This window comes from Mixophyes fleayi, chromosome 3, assembly GCF_038048845.1.
Source record: "Mixophyes fleayi isolate aMixFle1 chromosome 3, aMixFle1.hap1, whole genome shotgun sequence".
Lineage (NCBI taxonomy): Eukaryota > Metazoa > Chordata > Amphibia > Anura > Limnodynastidae > Mixophyes > Mixophyes fleayi.
The window spans coordinates 67,482,444-67,503,456 of NC_134404.1; the positions used below are offsets into that span (position 1 = coordinate 67,482,444).

At 39.8% G+C, this 21,013-nt stretch overlaps 1 protein-coding gene across 7 annotated transcripts in view; it reads left to right on the forward strand.

Moving 5' to 3' along the window:
• AGFG1 (ArfGAP with FG repeats 1) overlaps positions 1-21,013 on the forward strand; it is a 44,381-nt gene that overhangs the window by 12,507 nt on the left and 10,861 nt on the right. Inside the window, exons 2-11 of one of the 7 annotated variants that reach the window (XM_075201658.1) lie at positions 2,374-2,467; positions 4,909-5,024; positions 5,447-5,609; positions 9,706-9,868; positions 12,988-13,107; positions 15,485-15,556; positions 16,246-16,428; positions 17,603-17,681; positions 18,303-18,379; positions 18,648-18,728. In XM_075201658.1, the coding sequence (XP_075057759.1) occupies positions 2,374-2,467; positions 4,909-5,024; positions 5,447-5,609; positions 9,706-9,868; positions 12,988-13,107; positions 15,485-15,556; positions 16,246-16,428; positions 17,603-17,681; positions 18,303-18,379; positions 18,648-18,728 (1,148 nt within the window). The remainder of the gene's footprint in view (positions 1-2,373; positions 2,468-4,908; positions 5,025-5,446; positions 5,610-9,705; positions 9,869-12,987; positions 13,108-15,484; positions 15,557-16,245; positions 16,429-17,602; positions 17,682-18,302; positions 18,380-18,647; positions 18,729-21,013) is intronic. The other 6 variants (XM_075201660.1, XM_075201662.1, XM_075201659.1 and 3 more) reach the window with 6 other exon arrangements.

A 21,013-nucleotide genomic window follows, 5' to 3' on the forward strand; every position in this document is an offset into this window, starting at 1 on the left:
TCCAACTATACACAATAGATTAAGGTCTGTCCCATAATTCAGAATGTGGACATGATATATATTTTCAAATGTTAATAGTAGCGTTACTCATTATTAACCAGGCAAGCGGCATGAGCTGGTACTCGCCCATGTGGTACTGTATATGGGGGCTCTGGGTCACCTCTCTGAACCTTTTACAGTCTCAATGTAGAGCCTTATTGCCTATTGATATAGCTATGTTATTTGTTTATACAATACAGAAACACTGTGGGGCTTGTTTTTACCCATATGGCTGTGTCTGCAGGCTTGTCCTTCTTACCACTGTTCTGTCTTTGGATTATAATAAATATAGCCTGCCTATAAGTGGTGGTATTGTCTATGCATTGTCCTCATATACCTCGGTTACATACATTGTGAGCTTGGAAAGTGATAAGTACCCGTTGTAGTTATTTGTTAGTTTGACACACTTAACGGTGGTGCAGTATTCGGACTTCTGTCATTGTCCATAGCTTAGTGGATACCACTGATAAAACTGGTGGCAACTGTGATGTGAGTACTAGTGCAAACATTTGCAAATCTGTTTATACAGAAGGTTCACAAACATGTTAGAGCTAGAAATACCTGGCTGTTATTTGTGAGGGAGTATTTTATACATTGTTTTTTATTGTAAATGTCATAATTCTGCTGGTGAGGGAACCTAAGCAGATAGCGCATACATCATGTGGATATATTTTATATATAAAATTCATTGGTCGGTTTATCTGTCCGATTATGCATTCGGGCACCCCTGCACCGATTGGGATGAAACCAACGTGAGGTGGTCCAGTTGGATCCTGGCTGGGTTTTAAAGGGTTTAGTGTCCCAGTCTGACCTCCCGTTGGTGTATGCTGGGCAGAACTTTGACCTGGGGAACCTGTCCTGGGCCTTCCACAGGATGCATTTGGCAGACATTTAATATAAAAACAAAAACTACATCGGGCAGCCACCTCATGGGTGTGTTGGAAGAACTGCTAATTATTTTTAAAAGGTTGACAGTTACATCCAACTCATTAATAACTTGATCATTCAAACCCAGGTACTTCAGCTGATTGTAAATAAGTGTATTTCTTCATTACAAAAGGTACCTGTAGCTACTGTTTTATTAGGCCTCTTAGTGAAGTGCGACACTGGAAGGAGCTTTGGTATTACTAGCCCTGCTGTCTGATCTGATGACAGTTGTTACTGACACAAGTGTAAATGGAACTTTGTGTCTTCAACGTAAACGTCATTTATTGGGGCATATTCAATTGTTGGCGTTACAGCCTAAAGTAATGCGCCCCGCGCACTATTACCGTCATTACGGTAATAGTGCGCGTAAATACTGTTATTACAGTACTTTTCACGCTAGATTTCAGCTCGTGGCTCAGAGAGCTGCGAGCTGAAATCCGGTTTAGAATTACCGTAACAATGATAATACTTTTTCCGCGCCGGAACAATTGAATATGCCCCATTGTGTTTTAATTCTATTTGTTGTGCACGTGATTTTATTATGCTGGACGTCGGTTCTTGGATAGACCGAAGACAGAGGACTGACAATATATTTTCTGCACTAAGCCTAGTGGCTGTGTACTTAAACACATTATGGTTATGTACGTATTTGATATGTTTACATGTGTATATTTTTGTATTCTAACCATGCACCTGTGACCAAACTAAACGTTTTTGGAAATGCATTTGTGACCCATTCTTAGCCACATCTCATTCCATTACCAGTGCTCCCCTGTTGGAATGAATGTAGGTTTTCAGCTGGGTTGAAAATGAAATAGGACAAGTGTTCAGGGTAATACACTGCTGTACAATGCAAGTTAAAAGAAAGTAAAAATGCACATATGTTTTATTTTGGTGCCAAGATTTTAATTTTCACAGATATTTACATGTGCTTACCTGGCATTAAACACACGTTACATGCAGAATTAAATGCCAGCCTTGCAGTGTCAACACCCAACCTATGTGTAGACTGAGCCAGCTGTCATTGGTATTATTCAGTCATCCACAAGCTCACCGTACAGCAATAAGCTTACCACATGCGTTAATATACAGTATGTGCACTAGAAATCCTATCTGACAGTCTTGCATGTGAGCCAGTGCTTGTTTTTGTATTACTTGTTCAAGGGTAAATAATGTGTGCCACAGCATGTATCATGGATATTAGATGACAGGGGCACAGTACTAATGGGGGTACTACTGCACAACATTTCTTGTTTTGGTTTAATGTCTTTCCTCAGGAGAAGACCAGACTATATAAGTTTGCCTTGAAATAACAGGAAAATCAGACTTGATATGAAAGGGACAGAAACATTATTAACGTAATCCTATAGTACTATTTTAAGTGTAATGTCTCTTTACCTCCTCTAGGCGCGGCTTGAACCCACCCCACAGAGTGAAGTCAATCTCTATGACCACATTTACACAGCAAGAAATAGAATTCCTTCAGAAGCACGGCAATGATGTAAGTATTCATTATCATCACCCTGCTCCCTTTTTATTACGTCCACTTAAGAGGGGGGTTGCATTAGAAGGTAGCTGACTTAATTATAATGGGGATGGGAGGGGCTTGCACATATTGCACTTCAGCGTTGCCGTCAGCTTGTGTTTGGCCCTGGCTCATAACATTTAGAAACACCTGTACCAGCCTGCCTCATCATCATTTATTTATATAGCGGCACTAATTCCGCAGCGCTGTACAGAGAACTCGCTCGCATCAGTCCCTGCCCCATTGGAGCTTACAGTCTAAATTCCCTAATACACACACCTTAGTGAATTTGTTCTGATGCCTTAATGCACCATATACATTTTGACTGCAGCTGTTTGTATTCTTGTTATTCGGCTGGTGTAAAACAATTAGGTGTGCATGTGGGTTGTAGTCAATGTAAGTTTTGTAGCATATTCCTCTGGTAGTGCAGACTTTTTCTTTTATTGAAGGAGTTGTCTTTTTTGAAGAGGGGAACCCCATTAATTTGAGAGGACAGTGTGGTATGGATGAATTGTTCAGTCCTGCAATAGTGCTGATTGGTATAAAGAGCAATGCTGCACATTTGGTTGCACAAGGTTACATCACTAATCAGATGTGGTCTTCTATTAGTGTGGTAAAAAGTGTTATCTATTTGCAAGGCATACAGCCTGTAGTTGGTTTTTGTGCTATGTAATCTGCATTTTTTTTATGTTTAAGTGTGTGCTGTTTTTACCGTGTTCCTTCATGCACTCTACTTAGCCTTTTTCCTGGGTATGGCACACTTTGAGTTTGATAAGCTGGGACAAACTGCTCCTGATCAGCTGACCTTTGTGCCGTTATTTGTGCAGGAAGGGCTGACTACAAACAGGAAACTATGAATGACATTCTTTAGGCTTCTCAGTCCACCCTTGCTGCTCAGCGCTATAGGGATAGCACTATGTAGTTATAAGCATTCCCTAATGTTTCCTATCCCAGTTATATACATCCCCAATTAGCCAAGTAACTTTTTTTTAATGTAGTTTTTTGTTTTTGTTTTGCAAAAAACTGTACCAGTTGGTAGTACCAGTGGCTGGGCAGAGGGTGGGTTCTCTGTCCAAATCCCATGTGTATATGCAGAGGTGTAACTAGCTGAAGCAGCCCATAATGGTGCTTTGTTGCCCGCAGGACTGGCCATATCGTTGCCTCCTACTCCTAGCCTTGGGTGCAGGGAGCTGTGCTAGAACACTGAGGCTAGAAGATAGCTCATACTAGAGAGGCAGCTATGTTTGGTTACTAATACCAGGGACATGGATCTATGCTATGGATCTACTATTGAGGATTGGGAACTATACTAGGGCACTAATGCTGTGGGGGCAGGGAGCAATGCTATGGGACTAATATTGGGGATACAAAGCTATAATATGGGGTCATACTGGAGGCAGGCAGCTATGTTGGGTACTATTACTGGGTACAGGGATCTACCTTTGGGAGCTATATTAGGGCACTGATGATGAGCTCTGCTAGGGAACTATTTCTCAGACTAGTATCTATGCTAGGGTGTAGCTTACTGTATATTTGAGGATATGCTCGAGGACTGGGAACAGTGTATATAGCTCTCTATAATTTCCCACTGAATATTTTGCTATGAGGCCCAGTAATCCTTAGTTATGCCTCTTGGTGTATTTGAGAAAGGGTCCTAAAGAAGTCTTATGATACACTTATAAATTGATTGCTACCAAGCATTAAAATCTCATAGTTTAATATTTTAAAGGATAATCCCCTTTACAATTCGTTTGGTAACTAACTATATTGCCTTGTTGGCAGGAGTACCCCTTATTGGTGCTGGGGAACATTTTATACCAAACAGCTGTAGTTTTGGAACACACTAATAAGATCTTATAAATGTTGATTCTTCATTCAGCCATGCACAGAACAAACATCTGACATTCTGACCCCATGATGACTGCCGATTTCAGATGCTTTACAAGACTCATCAATTAAATAGGCAAACCTGTCTTTTGATATGGCTGGTTATTGTAAAGTGAAATACAATAGCGCTGTGTAACTGAACACCAGCACGTGTGACAGCCACGACCGCATCTCCATAGCTGTATTGTCTTTTTTCTTCTATGCCATACTGTGCACGCTCCTGAAAACCTAATACAGCTGCATCATTGTGAAATTAGCACTAGAAATATATACTATATTACAGGAGAAGTAGCGGAAGTTAGTGGACAAAAGGGAGAGAGTGCTGGCATAGGACTATGTCCTAGGACTACAGTGAATGTGTTTTGGATTATTACATTAGTTAGAATCATAACCACATCTAATTGTACTGGTTTGTCAGACTGAAATACTAGTGTCTTGTACAGTGAACTACTCACCGTGTGTCACTTAATAGTGATAATGTGCACTGTAATTACTTTTTACCAATGTAACTTTTTGTTTTATTGGTTTAGGTATGCAAACAGATTTGGCTAGGTTTATTTGATGATAGGTCTTCTGCAATCCCAGACTTTAGAGATCCACAGAAAGTGAAAGAATTCCTTCAAGAAAAGTACGAGAAGAAGCGATGGTAGGTGTTTCTGCCGTGTAGTATCAGACCTCCTATTAATATATTTTTTTTTTTTAAAAAAAATGTCTGACGTCTGTAATTGGGTGAGGGCTGGTGAATCGCCCTGATTCTGTATTGTGTGTGTGATCCCAAAGTGATCAACATATTAAGTTTGGTTAAAATCGATAGGATCAGTTTCATATAAATCTAGGTGGCAGATGACCGCTACTGCCTGTGTGTCACTAATAGGCCTACAAAAATTTTCACTTTGGAATGAGCACCAAATTGCAGGAGTTCTCTAACAGGGAATCCACATTTGTGGCCAAACTGATTCAGGCGGTGTGGCCGCATCTGTTCTTGTCTGGGCAACTTGTTTTACTCTTTCTAATGTCCCATGGTTTTTTATTTTTATTCTCCCTGTTCACTGTGCGATCTCTCTCCAGGTATGTTCCACCAGAACAGGCCAGGGTGGTGGCCTCTGTTCACGCGTCTATATCTGGATCCTCTGCTAGTAGCACCAGCAGTACACCAGAAGTCAAACCATTGAAAACTCTTCTGGGGGAATCTGCACCAGCTCTACAGCTAAACAAGGGGACCCCTAGCCAGGTGAGCATGTGTTTCCCCTTCTCCCAATGGCTACTTGGGGAATCTGGGTCCTTTAATGTATATATACTCCATATTTTGCTAGGCGCACTTTTGCTCCGTTCAACATCTCCCTTCCGCCTGTGCAGACTTATGCATAGAAATCTAAGCACGTTTGCACAGAACAAGGCGCACCACGGGTCCATCGCTGCATTTCCGCTGCTGAGTGGGTGTTTTGTGCTTCGTAAATGACCCCCACACAGCCAGAAACACCTTTTATTTCTTGTAGATTATAAACTCTCATTAACAGATGTTTTTTGCTGTGAAATATATGGTGCAATCATCTTTGGGAGTATAGCTTTAGGGAGCTGTTTGTCTCTTAAGGTATCCAAAAATAAAGTGCTAGCTACCTGGAGTTCCGTCTGCATTAAAAACAATGATGGATACCTGATGTCAGATGAGTCAATTGGACCTTCCTATCTAAAGACATTAAATTCCATTTTGAGAACTGTCAAAATCATATTTGTAAATAATATAGGGTCAGTATTATGAAGTTCAAAGCATCTAATGGTCAAATGAGATTTGTAACCGTTTGTTCCTGGGTGCTGCATTCATTACTTTACCTGAAATTGCAATCAGGCTTTGTGCAATAAGGTAGGGAATATAAATGTTCTGTAGAAACATGGAGCAATGTATGCCAGTATCTGAACCCTCAGTTACACCACTGACAGCCAGCAGTAGTGTAATAATAAAAATAGTTGATTGACTACAGCAAAACAAACTGCTTATTTCTGTCCAATTCTTGCTGCTGTTCTGCTTATTAATACACATTCATACTAAGGTCCGAAATGCTGAGTCAGTCACTGACCAGGTTTCCAAATGAATTTCCCGTCTCTTTACAATGTTTCTTCCCGTAGATTATTTTTCTGTACTCACTGCTCACAAACACTTTGGGGTGGTGAATGAATACTTCCTCTTGTTTTTCCTGCCAGCTATCCGCTCTCATTCTTCACTGCGTGACCTTTTACTCTGTCCATGCTTTCTCCGAAATCCTCTTCCTAAATAATCCCATAGTTACCACACATAACTGGAAATGGCTTGTTCTACAAGTGATGATAGTTTTTATAGTCACATGGCTCTCCAGATGCTATAGCGCTCGTCGCTCTAATTTCTCCCTCTGGCACAGCCATAATGAACTAGGCAACTAATTACCGCTGTTTTCTACATGCCTGCTAGAAAATAAGTGTGATCCCCCAAGGGAAGAAATACATAAGAGGCGGTGAGTTACTTACGGTGTTTATCTTTAGATTGTCCAGATTCCCTGTGCATCATAGTAATAACCATAGTGTATTTGTAATAACCAAAAGCATTTCTATGCCCTGTCTGACCTGGAAAAAGAGCAGAGAAAGGGTGCACTTTATGCCCTGACTCGGCTCATCTGATTCGTCAAAGCTACTGCAGCAGGGGAACAGTGATGTACTTGTCACCACTATTTTATAGCACTTCATAAGGAATCTAGACACTGACATGTAATCCTGCAGTTGTACGATGCTAGCACCCATTGTAAAAGTTATACCGCTGTGTCACGACATGTTATACATGTACATACACACTAGGTAAAGCAATAGCATGTTAGGTCCACTGTACAATGGATGCTACTGAAACATATAATAGAAATCTCTATGGTTAAAATGTCCTCTGTACGCATTGCAGTGCAGATCACACCTGGGATGCAGCATGCTATTTGTTGCCGCATCCTACACCTCAGTGGGTATGGAGGGTTTGTTTATTATAGCAAATTGGTGATCTCTTTAATAAGGCCTTTTAGGCTGAGTAACCTATGTGGATGAAACAACTTACTGAGCTTGGTATTCTGGATGCTATTCTTTATACACTGTTCTGTGGCCCCTAGCTAACATAACTTTTGTCATACAGCCAAATGCTTCTGTTGTATCTGACCCGCCTGGTTCATAATACCTGCATCCCTTCTAGCATATATGCAAAATAGATATAGTTGTCTTCGCTGCAAACACCTTGTCTCTTGGTTAAACAACAGACACTAAAGCTGGGTACACACTACACTGTTTTCGTCCAATAATCGGCTCAAACAGCCGACATACGACCCGACCGCTCGTTCAAAAGTCGGGTCAGTGTGTGTAGTGACACGATGGTCGAAGGTCTGCCCAAATGGACGATTGTCGCCTCATTTGGTTGGTCGTACCGTTTAATATTTTCGTTCCAATCTCGTTTTCGCTGTGTAGTGTGTATAAACTTCCGACCGATCCACAACAGAGCGTACGAAATTACAGTCATTGCTCACGACAACATGGCTGTAAAAAGTCCCTAAAGGGACGTCCGCTCTTCCCTTTATCGTCCTAAACAAGGCTAGTGTGTATGCAGTCCATGGACCGAGCGATCGGACTATCGATCGAATGTAAAATCGCTCGGCATAAAAAGTTGGTCGAAATTTCTGTAGTGTGTACCCAGCTTAAGTTGTACTCTGAGATCTTCCGTCCTCATCCAATCCTAGTGGCCTAGGAATAGAATAGTAGGAATGGGAGAAGAACACCTGCCAGGCAGACAATCATTTATTTATAACGTATGCATGACAGTGTTCTCCCCCAGAAAATTTTGCCAGCTGGGTGGCATTAAGGAGGAGCCAGGTGGGGACAGTTGTAATTGTTTGCAATGCTATTGAAACATGTTATAAGTGTCCACACCTGCCAGGACTGGTGGTCAGTGGTCTAACACACACACTTGGCATACAAAAGACTCTTGGGCACATATATATACACAAACTAGGGGAGCTAAACTCTGTATGCACCACAGTTGACATTGAAAACAATGTGAATGTCTATATGAAGTATGGCAGAGCATGAAGTATGTCTGCCATACTTCATATAGACATCTACATTGTTTTCAATGTCAACTGTGGTGTGTACTGAGTTTGGTTTCCCCTAATTCGTGTATATATTTTGTAGGTCTAACACACACTGCTGGTTGTAGTGCTCATATGATGCCTGTTCTAATGGAGAAACAATGGTTTATTCTATTACAATAGGACTCTGTTGGGCTCCAAGAGCCGGGTGGCAAATAAAAACAGCCAGGTGGAGCACCCGGGAAATAGGTGCTGGGGAGAAGTCTGCATGATTTCTGCAGCTATGTAATAATTTTCCAAACCATTTAAAAATTGATGGCTTTATTTAAAGGGTCATTTCTCCATAAATGGTGGACAGCAATGGTGTAGGCCTGACTTCAGCAGTCTACAGCTTTCCAGCTGTTGTGTAGCTATATCCTGCCAGCCTTTAGGATATTGCCTAGCTCTGTTCTACGTGACCAGAATTTGAGCTTCATGGGCAAGGCTGTTATTGCCAGTCCTTGTCGCCTTCCTTTCCCTTCTCCCCTCCCTTTCCCCATCTCCCACTCCATGCTCTATTTGCAGGCTTCCTCTGTCATTACGAAGAGAATATTATACGGATACAGTTTTAAAAATATATTTGTTATGTAGTCTGAGAGGTGTTTTTATATATTGCTAAATAAATTACATTTTACTCTTGAATTTATAGAAATTAGTTGCTTTGAGAAGGTTTCCCCCATATATTTTACTAAATGTTTAGTAAAGAATAAATGAGAGAATAGACCCTACTTTATATGACCTATATAATCAGAGAATCCTGTGAACAAAGTACTTACAATGTATTGTTCAGAATAGGAATTGTTAATATGATGTTTAAACTGCTGTTAATATCACCAGTGTCCTGGTAGGTGTTATGGGTAAGTCTGTCCTGAACTTGGTAACCAGATCATACAAAGATCGGGGTTACTGCTTCCATGCACAGGATATATGTGGGCATGCTCCATGTGACAGCTCTGACCACTGACACCGAGTGAGTCCCACAGCAGCTTGGAAGCCTTAGGTTGCTAAAGCCCTTAAGACCAGATTTCGTCATCTTTTTAAAAGACCGTTTCCGTGCAGAGAGCTTGATGGTCTTGAAAATTGGGTAATTTAATTCCAGTGCAAGTGGCGTGGCCTGGCGATAAGTGTACCTGGGAAAAAAAAATCACATTGTTTATAGTTTTATATAGCTTCCTATTTTGCTAACAAAGGTCTTGTTTTCAGTCTCCTGTTGTGGCTCGCAACCAGGTGCCCCATCAGCAGCATCAAGAGAAGAAACAATTTGACCTACTGAGTGACCTTGGAGCAGACATCTTTGCTACCCCTGCACCCCAGCCTGCTGCCACTGCTAACTTTGCCAACTTTGCAAATTTTAACAGTCATACAGGTAGGAGACTGATTATATTGCTAATGTTTGAGACAATGTTATTAACTGGTGAAAATACTATTAAAAGTTGACTTAGAAACACTAAGCATCCGCTGAATTTTCAACAATGCATGTTGTCGCTTTGTAAAAGTGAAATAGAGGTTTCAGTACAGAAAACAGGAACACAGTAGGGGAATATTTAGACCACACACGTGCCTTTTAATGTTGAAATATTTTCCATCTACATCATCATGCTAACGGTTAGCTGCAACCTTGGTATTGCTGCATAATAATAATCTTACATACAAGCTACTGATGCTTATCCTAGATAAACATTTGTATAAATCACAATAGTTTGGTTACAATGTGGTGTTTTCCTTTTGGTCAAGGACAGCTTTAATAATGTAAGGAAGTGTTGCATAATTGACAGTGCTGGAGAAGTGGTGTCAGTTTTTCCAGATGCTGGCCGGTTACTAGGGGAAAGAGACCATTATATGTTGGCATCTTTAATTACGTCTTATTTCTCTGCAAGTCCTCTTGAAACCTTAAATGTAAAGTGAGAACCAGCTTTTCTGCATGCTCCATTATTTATATTCATGTTTGCACTCACTACTTTCTCGTCCTGCTTTATTCCCTCACAGTGTCATGTCCTCAAATGTTGTAATGTCTCCTAGTAAAGTCACACTTCACTTCTTGCTGTTTCCTTCTTTCTTAACCACCCATTCTGACTCGCAGGTGTTTCAGTAAGGACGATGTTTAATTGGGACCAGTGATGAGATACTGTCACTGCATTGTGTAGGGTTACTACAGGAATTCAATGTGTATGTGCTGGCCACGGAAGAGCAGAGCAAGGTTTCCATCGGTTTGCTTTGCATTGCTAGGCCCTCATCCAAATTTTGTAATATGGCCCCTCAAAGACGTGTTCTGGCCAGGTTTGGGACTTTTTATTTTTACTAGATTACTTCAGGGTAGTGGTATAATAGAAACTAAAGGTAGATTTGTGAATACAGAACAAACACGTGAGATTTGCCTCATTCATACACCAAGTTTTAGTACATTGTTACAGGTGCCCACTGTTGTTCCCAGTATGAACTTCTCATATCTTATACAAATCTGTTTGGATCACATTTGATTGAGTGTGATGGAAAATATTGTCACAGGGCCTCCATCGTCTTGCGAGAGTTTGTAGCCGTCTGTCTGTACAGCGTGGCATCTGAGTAATCAGGAGGTCAGTGAAACGTGGGCACATGTGGAACTTTTAGTGAATTTACCAATAAAGTTTTAGTGGCACTTTCATGTGTGCAATTTAAAATTTGGAGGTTTATTTGGCTGCAATTACATGAAATTGAGAGATGTGGTCACATCTTAACCTGTGTGATTGGCAACTTCTGGTATTATTATAAAGTGGAAAAGGATAGAAATGTTCTGAAAATAAAATCACATAAAACACATTCAAATAAAATTGCCTTATTGTTTACATTTGGTCATCATATACACTTCTAATTATGACTTACTAACATTTTAAAATGTTTGGAAAGAATTTTTTTTAATTTTTTTTTTTTTTTAAAAAAAAGCAGTTTATAATAATGCAACCTTGGTTTTTGTAGATCACTACTCCTGTAGCATGTAATGCTTTATTCATTCATATTTTGCATTAGTTTTTAAAATGTTGTTTGTGATTTCTAAAGCCTTTAGATGGAACATCTCTCCTATTGTCACTTTGTGTATGATTAACTTATCCAGATTTTTCTTTAAGCTACATTGATTCCATACACACAATAACTTATTCAATTTTTCATTCCTACTGGCAGCAGCAATTGGTTAAATGTTAAGATTCTACAGTACAGGTGGAGACTATTCGGTTCCTCCAATACCTCCCCTTAGGGTCCTTGCACAGTACTGCTGGCTGTACATGATTGGTCAGATCCTTTTCTGAGCAGCGCTCTCATCAGCATGCCCAAAAAATACACATTTTTTTTTGGATAACGCGTGGTTTGGATTCAGGTGGAATTAATTTATGACAAAATAAAACATTGTTTATGCTCCTGCAATAGTTGGTAATACCACCTGTGATTGTAATTGTCCAGTGCAGGAGTTCCTATTTCCTGCTTGGACAGGCTAATGTCAAATGGACAGCAGAATTGGTGACTGACCTTGGTGAACTTCCTACCCAGTGTCTGTTTGTAATTAGCCTCTCCCAGCAAATGAGGATCTCCCGCTGGGGACTGTTACAGTCATCAGGCATTGCAGGGAAGTATGATTTTTTGCATTTTATTTCTCTTGCTTATGGGTGGAATTATCCTTAAACACAGATCTGTTTTTACTGACTTGTTCCTGTTAGAAAAATATCTACAATAGTTTTTTTTTTTTTAACCTTCGGTTGGGTAAATGTAACCCCCCCCCCCCCCCCCCACGTTAATGGGGGGGTCTGATATGCCTCTGCAGTGGTCAACCAAAGGCAGGTACAATATGCACCTATGAGCAGCAGTTGGGCTATTACTTGTTCCCTAGTTTCCTTCCACCTGCTCAAAGCTCTAAGTATAACCAGTTATTGGGAAATGTGCAAGACTGATTTATAGCCTTCTGCATAGCAGCATTAATATGAGGACATCTATACAATGTATGCATATTAAATGTTATGTCAGCCCATAGAGGAATTTTATTACGAAACCTTCCCCTTCCCTCCTAGGGCCTCCGCAATGGCCGATTTCTCATGCTGCTAATGGCAGGAGAAATGGAAAAGAATCTTCTGACACAATTTGATTTGTAATGTGTCAAAAGAGCAGAAATTCTCTCCGGATAATGGTTATTTAGGCAGCCACTGGAGGGTGAGTATCTCCCAAATGTCACTGGGCCCGGGTTTGCCAGTAAAATACATTTCATTGGTGGACATCAATTTTACATAATTACAAGGAGAATCATATGTACAACAGTACAGTGCAACAAATGTATTAATGTAGCGACCAGATCAAACCATTCTTTCATTGTCTGTTTCATTTGACATATGTGTTGTCACTGATTAATGATCAGTTTATTTTTGATGTTTGCATGTGTTTTAGCATTATGTTGCTCATCTTCATTAACACCATTATGTTACTTTTTCTTTTGTTTTCTCCTCTTCTGCTCTCTACATTTTACAGCTCACAATTCTGCCCATGCAGACTTTGCAAACTTTGATGCATTCGGACAGTCTAATAGCACGAGTAGTTTCGGAGCATTCCCCCAATCAAGCCAGACACCCACCCAGCCCTTAAATACAGGTAGTTTTGCCTCTGTACTGCAGTTTGATTAGGCAAAGCCTTGTGCCAGTGCAGAAAGCAAGGTGCTCACATCTCCATCCATTTCAATGTTTGTGTCTGTTTATCTTGTGTATTTTTGTTACATTTGTTATGCTGTTTTGCTGTCTACGTGATTTTACACGATTTTAAAGCTGTTTTATGTTATATTATATGTAATCATTCTTAGCCCAAGCTATTGTACCTTTATGTGCTTTTTTTATTTATGCATAAGGTGGTACTTTAGCATTACAAGCATGCCTTTCATTTACATTTTGTTGTCTTATTTTATGATTGTTTTGCGTATAAATGTTACTGTACAGTCTTCAAGGTAGCGTTCTGCATACCCATGGATTTTACGTACTGAATATGTACATACACATATATTAGACTTGGTATTTGATGTAGAACTAGGAGGCCAATGAAATATTTGTGAAAAATAAAGATGTGATAGTGTATTTTAATTCGAGAAGAGATTAATGTCAGAAAAAGCTTTTTACCCAGAGACTTTATTGACCTGTAAATAAACCTCAATAAATAACCTGGCTCAGAAAGAACTGGTTGCTGAGCACATAATTTCAATCAAACCAATGATAGCAGGATTAGTCCCATATAAACCAACAGGCTGTAGTATGCCTTCTTTTTCAAATCCTCTGGTCGCGACCACGCCCCCCGCCCCCCGGGACCTTCCACATCCCAGAACTATTTCAAAGGGTTGTAATATACAAAAGTGAAAAAATTGCCTATTGCAATGTTTGGGCCAATACATTGCACTTACATGTTTCTTTTAAACACCATAGAAAAGTACATGGAGAAAGACAAATTGGGAAAAAGGGTTGAAGGAAGGTTTGGCTTGGAATTGTGTCAATGGACAATTGCACCAACCTGTATTATGCCTAATATTGATATAGGGCGTGCGTTATGCTATACTCACATTTTTTTTAATTTTTTTTTGAAGGTCCCATGTTTGTCTAAAGGGTGTAGGGCTTATTTTTCTTTAACCATTACCCAATTAATTTTGAATGACCCATTGTATATTAGCCAGAGGTGAGCACCAACACTTTGCAATGTGATGACTGAGGCTAGGGTGATGGGTCAAACTGTTTGTTTTTATTAAGCTTATTTAAAAGGCAGCCATTAGGCCCATACTTTACAATAACTAATTTTCTTCTTTTTCATTGATACAGCAGCTTTAAGATATATTTTGGGCAGATTCTCTCCCATGAGCGTTTTTGGTAGAGAATAGTATCTTATGCTAAAACATAATAATGACTCTCTGTTAATAGAGGTTAGTTTAAGGAGAGTTGTGCTGCTACACACATTGAGAGCGGATCCAATATATGCTGAGGGTGAAATTGCACTTATCTGATGGAATTGCAGATAACCCATCAAAAGCATGTGGAAGCTCGGTAAAAGGGAGCAACAAAAGTATTATTTCATCCTTTAATGTTCTCAAATTCTAATGGAATATATATGTATATGTGTGTATGTGTGTATATATATATATATATATATATATATATATATATATATATATATATATATATATATATATATATATATATTCCAATCTCTGTAGAGTTAAGCAGTTGTTATTTACTGGTCATTCAGCATCACCATTGAATCACCAGATCTGGCTGGTGTGGTCACACACATACAGGACACAATGCCACAGAACAGGCTATTTGATTGGGTGACTGCAAGGAGAACAATGTTTCCAGTCAGGCTGTGACTGCTCACAATGTGCGATGCATTCACTTGCCGACATGATTTTATTTCTGCCCAATTTGGTCATACTGGAAATGTTTCATTGCAATGATTTTTTTCTTACCATACTACACTGCAAAAAGTGTCCTGTTGCCGCTTGTCTCCTGGGTCACAGTTGAGTGCTTAAATCCTGTGATGACAATGCATCCAATAGGAATTTCGCTACATCCTGCAGTGTTTGTACAGCAGCAGAGGCTATTGGAGAAAAAGTAAAGTTCTTCAAGACAATGCCACTGCAATCATGTCCCTGCCCCTGCGGGGTACATCTACTGATGTATTGAAGGGCAAAATGAAAGTGATTGGTCCTGAAAGAAAGTGTCTTGTGATTGATTTTTTTTTTTTTTTTTTTTTGGGGTGCTTTACATTTGCCAGGAAACAGTGTTCAATAATGAATCCTGTAGTTACTGTCTTGTGGAGGTCTGCACAAACCTTTGGAGATCTATGCCGTTCGCACGCCACTGCATGCACTTTTCTGTTCGGTATTGTCTGTATATTGTTTTCATTTCTTTAAACATGGCATCTTGATTATTTTTCTCTGCAACCCTTTTTGTTTTTCTTTTCCACTTCATCCTCTCACCCTTTCATGGCAACGCAGCGTTCAGAACGCTCTCAACCAGCTGCAGTGTTGGCGACTTTACGTCTGCTTTCTGTCTGCAGGCCTCCTACCGTAAGTTTTCCTGTCCCTGCGGGGGATATCTGCAGATGTTTTATTTGTTCTTGGTGTGTCTAGCTTTCTACTGTAGTCTGTAGATTAGATGTACCCATGTTTGTGGATGGTTTACAGGTTGTCTCCAGCACCTACAGGGACATTTTATGGAAACTGAGGTGCTATAACCCATGGTGACCAATTAGTTTTGCCTTTACTATACTACTAGAGAAGACTGCTAGAATCTGGTTGCTGTGGGTTACACCACCTCTTTTTGGTTTTTTTTTGTGTACCTGTTAACATAAATGTTCTCCATACATCTCAAATTGATTAGCTGCCTGTGTAGGTGTAACACACTAGCTAACGGTCATAATTTATACAAAGACACTGACCCAAAACAATTTCCATAAACAGTGTTGTGTGATTATGTACTATGTGTCAGATATTGTGGTGTTCAACATATAAATATTGTGGTGAAACAAGTCACATAAGGTAAAATAATTTGAATCAGAACTGTAACGATGCTGACTGTATGTTTTCCTAGTAGGATACAACACACGGTTTAGGCTTGACTGAATAATATTACACATCAGAATTAATGCTTCAGTGTTGAGTTGATTGAACGCAAAGCGTCACCACCCAACATGTAATATGAGGACCTATTTGATTTTCTCTGCCATTTTTCAAGAGTTCCTTTTTTTATTTTTTAGGTACAAACGCTAATGCAAACTTTGCTCAATTTGACAACTTTCCCAAGTCCTCCAGCGCCGACTTTGGAGCCTTCAATTCAACTGGAGCCAGTAAAACTGCTGCTGTTAGTAAACCCAGCCAGACTTCAGCAGATAAATATGCAGCTCTTGCTGACCTAGACAATATCTTCAGTAGTGCACAATGTAAGAAGAGAGAGAAATACATATATGCTAGTGCATGTTCTTTACACCGCCCACCTAGCTCAGCACTTGGTATATTCTACCTTTTATGCACCACCATCCTTGCTTACACCTGGCATATTTTCGAAAACAAATGTACACTAACTACCTGTTCAATAAAACCTCATCTCCTCCATAACACTATTTTGGCCCATGTTCCAAGCAGGTGCTGTAAAGAGACTACACACTGTAACAATTTCACACACATGGGTTTTCTCTTTAATAATGTTTAGAATAAGATGAAATGATTAAAAAGAACAGTATGAAATTCATAAGTATTGATTGATAATGTTGAGATGAGGGTGTGGGAAGGCTGCCTTCTAATCTGTAAGCGGTAAACCATTACATGTGCTTGATAGGGACAGACGCAGTTGTTTTATTCATGTGCCTGCCCACACAGTAGGCAATTACTGCAAGTCCTACATTGGTGGGCAGCTGTGGAGGTTAGTTCTCTCTCATGTCATAGAGTCTGGGGAAGCCAGCTGACATACAGGGAAGGATCAGCCCTCATTTTGGTTGGTTTATCACACAGGCATAGCGATCTGTTAGATCGCTATGCACCGTATCTATGGACCTTCTTCTGGGGTCAGAAGGAACCATGGTGATGACCATATTCTCCTTTACATTGCCAGGTTATTTTAGTATTTTATTTGAAACCTTTTGGAAAACTTGGAACAACTTTTAATTGGAATAGAAATGTTCCGTTTGGTATACATAAGAGAGTATTACTATTGAATAGTACTAATAAGGAGGTAACCATAGTATATTTTCTTCCTTACTGCATTCTATAATTGTATAGTTTTGATATTGCAATATTTTATGGTATGACCATTCCTCAGCAGTATTTTGTCTGTTGTTGCTGTTTGTTTTTTGCCTCTGATTTAATGCCCTTTTAGTTGTAATACAGATGGCACCTTCTGCAATGAGTTAAGAGGGCATTACCTCCTCATAAAACTGCAACCAATTTGTGCAATAACCTCCATATAGAATTGCTGTAGAAAGATCTGTTGCATTACATGAATTAAAATACCTGCTGTGTTTAAGTTGTCCAATGACCTATATAATGACCTTGTGTTCACCTTGACACCACTTGGTCCCTGTGCATGCAGTGTTCCCTTACACAGTCCATGTTTTCCAGGTGGCAGCGGGCAGTCCAGCAACTATAACAGTGCAACAGTCTCTGCCAAATCTGGCCCAGGTCCAGCCCCAACAGACAAGTATGTATCTTAATTATATGACCCTCTCCTCTACAGCCTTTTGGGGCAGATAAAAGTCTGAGTATATAATGCATGGTCTGTAATGTAAACTTGTTTGCTTTAGGCCAGTACATTTATCAAGGAGGGCTGACATCTCTACCAACTCCACCTAGCAGCAAAACTATTGCTGAACTCGAATTCACTTTTACGATCGTCCAATAATAATCTGTTTATTTACAAAGATTTCTCTACACTATATTTGAACTTGCATGTTATATAGAGGGGTGAAGGAACATTTTTGATTGCTATTCATTTTTATTTATTTTTTTAGATGGAGCTGAGACCTTGTGTTAAGTGTCTTATTTTTTATATTTTTTTTTAAAAAGGGAAGAGGCCCATTATATACAATATTCTTATTGCTTTTGGGTCATTCGAATAATTTTGCTATTTTGTTACTGATAATTTGGTGTTTCTGTAACAATTAAGGTTTATGTATTGCTTCCCTCTGAGATAAATTTACAAATACAGATATGCAATGGTGGCATAGCCTCTGCAAGCATCAAGCTTTTCTCTTGTGTTTTAAGGTCAATTAATACTATATTTGAGCCTTGTGATTCACAGAGGGAAATCTCTCTCTTGCAGCAATGTATTTGGAATGCCAGCTGCGGTCCCAGCAGCACACACGCATCAGTCTGCCTCAGTCGCAGGACCTTTTGGAGGTGAATAACAAGCTTGTTTATTTGTTTGACAGTTTGGGCATTAACTCGTCCCACAATCCAAAACAATTACACTGTAGAACTCTTTCAACAAAAACATGCAACAAATTATACCTGTATCGATCCGATATTCTTTTATCATCTTGAGTCTAAAATATATAACTTATTTGGCCTCTGCTACTTTAAAATTGTTACATTCTGTGTAAGAGCTGAGGCTGGCTGCTTACTGCTGTCACATTGTGATGTAATATCCTGGCTATCTACTTTTCAGCTACTTCCACAAACCCGTTTGTCGCTGCTCATGTTGCACCTGCCGTTAACCCGTTCCAGACCAATGGGCGAGCACCTCCAGGTATGGGGCATCCTGAATATGACAATGTAGCTTTCTACACCGGGTTTCTAGGTGCTGCTCTCTAAAACAGTCAGTTACTCAATTGTAGAATTCTATTTACCATAATAGCTTTAATCTTTCTTATTTTAGGACAAACGTGAAGGAATGCTACCCATCTGAGTCCCAGTAATCCATCTTGGTTAAAGTAAAATTTTGCCCTAAACTGAAAATCAAGATTCAGTAAATTATACAGTAATACTGAATACTCATTAACTAGGTTTTGGCTTGCCTGCAATTCAGTATGTCCCCTAAGGGCTCTTGCACTACTCAATTCTACTGCTACTTGTTCTTTTCAAATGGACGGCTGGTGTTGGCGAATCCTCTGTTCCATGACCTTTCTATTTATGTGAATGGAAAGTTCATGTTGGAGTGGCATCAATAAGACCTTTGCCTTTTTGAAAAAGGTCCACCTCAGTAGGAGCAGGGGCCGCTAGACATTGGGAGACATGCTGAAGTAACCAGTTTTATAATGTAACTGTTATTTAAATTTGATTTCTGAAAGAATTTACAGTAGAACACTACTTAGAAGAGTAGCTTCTAGTTCCCTGTGCCATGTTTTACTTTAGAGGTTCTCAAAATTAATTTCAGCTCTACCTAGTTTCCACAATACAAGTTGTGTAATATTGTCATTTGTTAAGTCACTGTACAGTGCTTCACTAGGAGTGGAAATGTAAGAAGTTGAGTACCTTCAGAATTACTGTTCTAATTGAGTTTTAGCCACTTAATTTCGCTCCTTATCATTCAGTGTTTGAAGTAGAGATGGGCGGGCTTGTTTTCTTGAAAACCGAACCCACCCGAACTTCGGGGATCCGAGTGCAGAGTCGGCTCGGTGCTTTCACGCTAATTCGGATTCCAAAACGAGGCAAAACGTCATTGTGACGTCGTCGGATTTCACGATTTTTGGAATCTATAAATACCACCCTCTGTGAGGATACCACCCTTAGCTGGGATGGAAGTTACCCTCTGTGGGATTCAACTCACTCGGGTAGACCAGGATATATCCAAAATAAGACTTTATTACGACAGCACAACACCACAAGACGTTCACAAGTTACAGGGTAAATGGTAGCACGTATCCTCCAGCAGCCTCCTGCAGTCAGCACTCCAAAGTCATAATCTCTGTCCCTTTCAGGGTGTTATCCTCCCGCAATATTACCACTACCGTTTAGCAAAACAGTTATGGTGTCTCCTAGCCTGGGTTACTAGCTCACACCAACCCTGTCCTGGTAGGGTTCCCTCCAGCGGTACCACAATGCCTGGCCCAGAGTCCTTTTCACTGATGTCTTCTACACCAGGATCCTCCAAACTAGAATAGCTCTCCTGGCATTCTCCTCGCCCTATATTATTTTCTCTGTACCCAGGAAGTAGGGTCAAATGTCTCAAATCTCCCCTTTACAGAAGGGGCCTCCCAGTCAACAATTTAGCTGCTAGACATACTGTCCCTGTTACTTTGATTAGACAATAGAATGGCTTGACTCAATTAGCTGTTTTGGCTGGATACACTACACATGGGGTTACAATAGTACATCAAGGAATGACACTGCACGCTTACATGGAACAATAAGACTTTTGACACATTATATCAGCAGGGTTACACAATAACAATCAAAGTTGATACAATTACATTTATATTGATACATATTGATACATTTCCCCATGCTATTTCAACCAATATATTACTGTGGAGGCACATTGCATATGAGTAGAAGTTCTAACCTCATTACCTCTCAGGTTATCTGTTGACCTAGCTAATTAACATGGGCTGCCAGCTAGTTAACTCAGACATTGTTCTGATAACAAACCTCATCTCAGCTGCACCCCATACAATAGACATTTGAGACAAATGGTAATTACATTAGCTAGCACAAGCAAAATGACTGCTGTTGTTCTGATATTTTCACACAGTATGGCAATATTGTTTATATTTATACTACATACAATATCACAGGTAATAGTATGGGCAAAATGTATCTAATAACATGAAATAATAATACACATAATACACCAATGCTCTGGTGTATATACTTAGACTGGGCCAAGGATTAAAAAGTACAATAAACCGTGAGAAACGGGTGATGATTACATAGTTCTCAGTCCAGTAGCACCCCGTTTCCTCACACCCTCCACGGTGATCTAGCTCTTCTTGAGAGAGGGATACAGAAGGGGTAGGATAGAGTAGCAAATAGAAGAGGTCCATTGCTGAAATACTAATCTACAAGTCCTTGCAGGCTTTTTTTCTGAATTTG